Here is a 7,009-nt window from a genome sequence, read left to right as displayed (position 1 = left end):
CTCCCTCACTGAGATCTGTCACAACTCCAACACCAGTATTTGGTTTTATTTTCATTTTTTTTAAAAAAACAGTTACTATTTTTATTATTATTATTTTTTTTAAATTTATTTATTTATTAAAGATTTCTGCCTCCTCCCCGTCACCGCCTCCTATTTCCCTCCCCCTCCCCCGATCATGTCCCTCTCCCTCATCAGCTTGAAGAGCAATCAGGGTTCCCTGACCTGTGGGAAGTACAAGGACCACCCACCTCCTCCTATTTCCCTCCTCCTCCCCCGATCAAGTCCCTCTCCCTCATCAGCTTGAAGAGCCATCAGGGTTCCCTGACCTGTGGGAAGTCCTTGATAACTACTTGTAAATGGAGGGAATAGGCATCTTATGGGATGTGCACTGTGGTGAGGATACAATTGAAGGTGAGTCATGAACTTGAAGTCTTCCTAGAGTTTAACACTATCGTTGCCTTCATAGTCACGGTCAGCAGGGTTGAGTTGGTCTTGTGTGCAACCCAGAGCTTTTGCATGTTCTAAGAGCAACCTTGGGATGTGGTTATCACCCCTCACTGTCTGCCCTAGAACTTGTCTTCACTGCTTGTGCCCATTGAAGCAATGCTCATTCCTTGGCCTCTGCTTTCCATGTTCTGATACTGCTTTCTCAGAAGCACAAGGTACCCTCTAACACTTGATCAGAAGAACACGAGATGCAATTCAGGCCTGTGCTGCTCTATTGAAAGGGAGCTAGTGTGTGATAGTTCTGGGAGTTCCTGGATGAAGCGATGCTCACATTAACTCTGTAATCTAAGCTGAATGCACGCCTATGAACTTGCCTAGTGAAACGTATGTTATCCTGCTCTTTTCACTGTAGGTCGTGTATGGAAAGAACTTCTACTTGAAAATAATGTTAGGACGAACCACATGTGCCAAAGGCCAGTCTGTTGATTTGGATGATTGCCCCTTCAATGAACTGCCAGATCAGCAGGAGGTATGCACATGGACTAAAACCTGCAGGAGTTATTCTGCAGGCAGGGGTGTGTGCAAATCTGTAGGTTTATGAGTGCACATGCATCTGGGATGGCTTTTGTGCAGTCCTGAAGTATATGAGGAAAAAATTGTGTGTGTGTGTGTGTGTGTGTGTGTTTCTGTAAGCATGCCTTTGCGATGAGGTATGATGGTTCATGAATAGGTTTGTTTGGATGATATGATGTCAGTTTATGATGATACAAATACATGATAATGTCCAGTGGTAGAGGAGTGGGTATATTTGGCCATAATGTTAATTCCATTGCTCAGTGAATTTCCCTGGGAATTGGAGTGTTACCTCTTTTAGGAATGCTGCCTGCCAAAATGATGGACTCAGATTCAGGGATAGTTTCTAGACAGGAGGAACTTTGCTCAGTCCCAGCCTGAGCCCCCTGCCCAGATGATACCACAGGGACTATAGCCCTCTAGGTGAAATGCTCCAATGCTGCCCCTTATGCTCCTAGTCTCCCTAGGGATGAATCTCGGTTTTGAAGTGTTATGGTTCTGGAGATAGCTACAAGCCTCTTGTCACCCCTCCCTTCACTCTGTCATTTTCAGAAGTGTTCTTCATACCCCTCATTCTTCCATTCATGACCCTCTTAGTGCTGGTCCAGGTTCTGGAGCTGAAGAAACCCAGAGACCCTGAGTCTTATTCTCTGGACTGACTCTGAGGATTCTGTGCCTCATCTTCAAGTTCTTCCTTAGGGAAGGAGGATGCAGAATCCCATGAGCCACTGGAGTGAGGGACATGTGCATCTGAAGGACTGGAGGCAATGGGAGAAAGAAAGAATGGACTCTGCAGAATCAGTCTGAGTACACAGGGACTTAAGAGGATTCCCACTCCACCCTGACATCTCAACCTTCCCTTTCCACTGTAACCTAAACTGATTGTTCCTCACTCTCCCCTTTTGTAGAGAACTATCTGCAATTTCGAGATCAACACTGTGCCCTGGAAGAAAAAGATCTCCATGACAAACTTCAGCTGTCACAGTCCTTGAGGATCTATGCTGGTCTGCACTGTGCTGATTTCCCCCTACTCTAGCTTCTCCTTTAGTTCCCCTTTCCTCACACAGGGATTTGAGCCCTGAGTGATGTCTCTTCAGAATGCAAAGATCAGTAGAACAGGATGCTGCAGGCAGACCCTGCACACCTAAGTGGTTAATTTCTTGTTGATTTCTCCTACTGCTTTCCAAATGCACCACTGTGTAGCATTGCTTACACTTTTCTCAATAAAAGACTGCCCCAGCTCCTTCTGAGTTGTTGCTGTCCCAAGGCATGTGAGCAAGGAGAATGGAGCACTGAGAATATGGAGCTTCACACTCACACGTGCATATCACAAGTAACATGACCTTAGGGGACACACAGTTCTTGGAGTGCATACAGCAGAGATGAGCAGCTTGCATCCCACTGTCCACTTGTTTATGGTTCCGGAGAGATGTAGACGGGGCTGGGAGAGAGGCAATGAGCTGCTGTCATGCAACTTAGGAACCAGTCTTGGAAAGGAATCAAAAAGGAATCAGTGAGGTAAATGGTAGTTCCACGCTAGAGCCACCCTCATTTATGTGTGAATGACCCAATGAAAAAGATCATTGTCACACCTAAAATCTCCAGAGACTCTATATACAACGATTCCCATCGATTGCTGTCTATGATAGACCTAGGAATTTAAAAGAAGGAGAACTGGGATTTGTGTGTGTGTGTGTGTGTGTGTGTGTGTGTGTGTGTGCCTGTGTGTATGTACCTGATAAATAAAACACATATCAGCTTGTGAAGTGGAGTGACATACTCCCAAAGCAAAACCCTGCCCCCGTCTTTATATTACGTGCTGCTGTGACCTGTGAGTGTGACAGCATGCTCTCAGGCCTTATTCTCTCCTGGTTTATAAAAAAGGAAGAAACCCAAACTGCAAACCAGATGATAGAAAAAAAATTGAAGTCAGAAAGTAATGAAATGTATAAATCAGGTTAGTTCTTCAAAAAGATAAACAAAATCTGCAAATCCTTAGCCAAATAGCCATAAAAGAGAGAATGTACAAACTAAGGAAGGCAGGTACAAACACACACACACACACACACACACACACACACACACACACACACACAAATGAGACATTACAACAGCTCCCAACAAAATTTAGAAGATCATTAGGGCATACCTTTAATACACATGGTTCAGTGAGTTGGAAAATCCAAAGAGAAAGATAAATGCATATATACATAAGAACTATCAATATTAAATGCAGAGAATATAAACAACACAAACACATTTGTAACAAGCAGTGAAATGTAAAAGGCAAGTTAAAAAACCACCCAAACAAACAAGCAGACAAACCCAGGCCTCGATGGATTTTACTGCTAAATTCTACCAGAACGTTAAAGAAGAACTAACATGGCTTTCCTCAAATTATTTCATAAACTACAAAGGGGTGGATTTGACCAGTTTGCCTTATGAAACCAGTATTGTACAAAATAAAACTAGACAAAGATTAACCAACAACAAAAGAAGAGTGTAGGCTAATCTTTCTGATGAACACTGAAGCGAAAATTCTCATAAAAAAAAACCCTGCAATATAAATTCAAAAAACACATCACAAATCATTCATGAGCTGCCACCCCTTCCAGGCCCCTCCTGTGCTGCATTCACCCTCTTTACTCACCCATATTTCCCACCTCCTTCTCCAGGTTCTAGATTTTAGAGTCTCCTTGACCTCCCCATCCACACTTTACCCCAATCAACCATATTTAACCTGAGTCGCACACCAAGTATTCCTGCCTAGATTAACATCTCCTGACTGTGCCACAAAGGATCTCTCGGCTTCTGTCAGGATGCTACCTACCTACCATTCAACTCACAGACTTCTCCCAAGCTATATCTAACCTTTCCCCACATCCAGGTTTGGACCAACAATTCACTTTGGACCAGGAAGCACATGCTGTACACTAGGCAAGCTTCTTCTACCTATTTTACTTCATTACACTCAAAGCATTTCCTACATCCATGGGCAGTGATATTTTGAAAAGAATGCTTTTAAATAGGAAAAGAGTATTAGCATCAACTTCAAGCACAGAACTAAGATAATCTTTTATCCTATACTGTGTGGAATATACACATAGACATTATAGGACTGCAAATTACAGATAAAGGGGACAGCAGTGAGGATGCAGGCTACAGAGATGTCAGGAAATGGCAGACAATCCTTCAGGAATGAATATGAACAGTAGAAGGATTGTGAATATCGAGTATCTTCTAGCCTCTTAATAGGTTCTCAGCGTATCACCAAAGATAACACTGAGTAGAACTTGATATTTGCATGGAAGTCTCAAAATGCTACCAATCATTGATTTTTGCTAAGAAATCTTTGAACCAATAAGGATATTATGCATTTTAGATTTTTTAAATTTAATACAGTTAATATCTTTTTTCAATGCTAAGGATGAATTCCAGAGCATTGTACAAGTTAGACAAGTGCTTCTTTCCTTCTAAGCTCAAATCCCAGCTCTTGTCTTTAAAGGGGCATGATCTCTGTTTTTGTAGCCCACTGGTTTGAACTGTTGATCTTCCTGCCTCTACTCCCTGAACACTGGGATTAGAAGTGTGAAACACCACACCTGGTGTTACATACAGTTTTGATGTTAAAAATACATTTGCCTCATCTAGAGAATCTACTCATGTGCAGGTATTAAACAAGCTTTGTGGCAAGGCATGAGGTGGGCTGACGGTGCCTGGTCATTAAACTGTGTGGGCTCTGTGGGAATGACATGGAAAAGCCAGATCAGCTCTGCACTAGGGATGCTCTGGCAGCAGCAGTGATACAGCAGAGTCTCAGTTTATATAGCAAGTGGTTGAATGTGCCAAGTCCCACTGTGTCTCCTGGCACATCTCTAGCCTGTGTGCCTCTGTTCTGCTTTGCTCTGACAGCTTACCTGCAGCGCCCTGCAAGGTTTGCCATCCGCCTTCTGAATCCCAGAGGCTCAGAGCCCACATCAGCAGGAGTGGCCTGTAGCCCTGCCTGAGGGTACAGAAGTAGGAAGGCACTCCTCTGACGGGCATTGCCTGAGGCCTGAGTTTGCAGCCAAACTCCTTAACAATCAGGCTGTTGCTGCTAGGCTGCCCAATGTCATCAGACTCTGTTCTTCTGCTCGTACATCCTGCTTTCTCATCACCTCTTCCCAGATTCTCATGGGACTTTCCTGAAGTCAATGGCTTGTGGGTAGAGGCTGTATTCACTTTAGCTCCTCCCAAGGAACCTGACCTCAAACTAGAGGGAAACACAGGATTAACAGCCAGAGAATAATTCACATTTGTAATCAAATTTACCACTACAGATAGCTTCTGTTCTGTTTTAGCTAATCCAAACTCTCTTGTCCAGTGTCTTATCCTTTTCTGGGAATCAAACAAGAGGTTGGGGAAAGACCTCTGATGGAGATGACTTGGGCATGTAGCATTGTGGGCCACTGTGTCTTGAGCTCAGATGAACAGAGGCAAACTCCCAAGAAGTCCTGACCGCAGCGTCTGCACTTTTGATCTGCCGCCTGAGAGTTCTAGTATTTTTTACCTTTGTGGACATTAGTCCTGAAGATAAAAATTATAAATATGCTCATACATGTTTATATGTCTTGTGAGCATGCACAACTTTAGTAGTAGCTCATCTGTATCTTAGCAAATCCAGGTTTAGGAAAAAAGACTGTATGAGGACATTTAAACATTTGGTTCGCCCACACTACAAAACCTTTCAGCAATAATAACATTTTAGTGATAGAAATAAAGAGCAAATGATCTTTAAAAATTTGAAAGCTATCTTTTTAACATTTTGCAATATGTAAATTTGATAGTACATTTTACATTGATATTTTCTTCGTTTCAGGGGCTTGCATGAGAAACAAGACTCATAGGTACATGGACGCTCACCTTACTAGACCTGGATGGAGGTGGGCGGTCCTTGGACTTCCCACAGGTCAGGGAACCCTGATTGCTCTTCGAGCTGATGAGGGAGGAGGACTTGATCGGGGGAGGGGGAGGGAAATGGGAGGCGGTGGCGGGGAGGAGGCAGAAATCCTTAATAAATAAATAATTTTTTTAAAAAAGACTCATAGGTACAGAATGCTATTTGTCAAGCAGTACTGAGGATGATTATTAATTTTAAAGTTTTTATAACAACTTTCCAGCTATACAAAGATCATTATTATTTGATAAATTTAGCCTTCCACTTAATAAACTGATTTATTTTTTTATTTGTATCTGTGATTTTGTCTGCATGTGTATTTGCCCCAAGCTCAGAAGGGAACAACAGTATTTTCGACACCCTTGCAGAAGTATGTTGATGCCACTAAGCAAGTCTGAAGGAAAATATACTGAAGGTCCACTTGGTAACTTATATGGATGTTTTATAGATTTTAAAGTATTCACCTAAAATCTCAGGTTATGGGAATCTAGATTTCTGGCCTTGGAAGAAGATGCTTGTATGTCACAGGTCCACTGGGTGGCAGTCTCCTCATGCTTATTGAAAAACTCAAGCTGAGGTCCAGGAAGGTTCGTAATGTACTCCTTGCTGGATGATGTCCTTGCTCAGTGAGGAGCTGATGGTGACAACTGCTTCCATTTTATAAGTTTTTCTTTAAAGTCACATGGCAAAGCTTTACTTTATCGAACTCGTTCATTTCCCCAAAAGTCCAGTGCAAAGCAGTGTTGACCTAACACATCTTTGCTTTTGTGCCCTGTTTCTAGTGATCTGAGGTGAAGTGGGTTTCAACAGTATATTCATGTTGATATAATAAAAAATAAGTTATCAGGCTGGCAGATTACGAATGAAAATTAAGATAAATCAAACCTCAAGGTTAACGTTCAAAATATAAGTTAAGTTCAGTTATCTATCTAACTGTGGAGAATTGGAAGAATTAAAAGGCATACATGCTCAGGTGGATAATCATGAGATCTTACACCCTCTTAAGTCGTAGAGAACAAGACTATTAAGCATGATGATTCATAACGTCACTAA

The 7,009-nt window shown here is 42.3% G+C and overlaps 1 protein-coding gene across 1 annotated transcript in view; it reads left to right on the top strand.

Annotated features, from left to right (window-relative positions):
* LOC101990407 (cystatin 10-like) overlaps positions 1 to 2,251 on the top strand; it is a 5,172-nt gene extending 2,921 nt beyond the window's left edge. The window contains exons 2-3 of the mRNA XM_013355177.1: positions 860 to 976; positions 1,929 to 2,251. Coding sequence (XP_013210631.1) covers positions 860 to 976; positions 1,929 to 2,012 — 201 coding nt within the window. The 3' untranslated portion in view covers positions 2,013 to 2,251. The remainder of the gene's footprint in view (positions 1 to 859; positions 977 to 1,928) is intronic.
* The last annotated feature ends 4,758 nt before the right edge of the window (positions 2,252 to 7,009 follow it).

This window comes from Microtus ochrogaster, unplaced genomic scaffold, assembly GCF_000317375.1.
Source record: "Microtus ochrogaster isolate Prairie Vole_2 unplaced genomic scaffold, MicOch1.0 UNK100, whole genome shotgun sequence".
Classification (NCBI taxonomy): Eukaryota; Metazoa; Chordata; class Mammalia; order Rodentia; family Cricetidae; genus Microtus; species Microtus ochrogaster.
The sequence above is the reverse complement of the archived record's forward strand: the minus strand, read 5'-3'. Positions and strand labels throughout refer to the sequence as shown.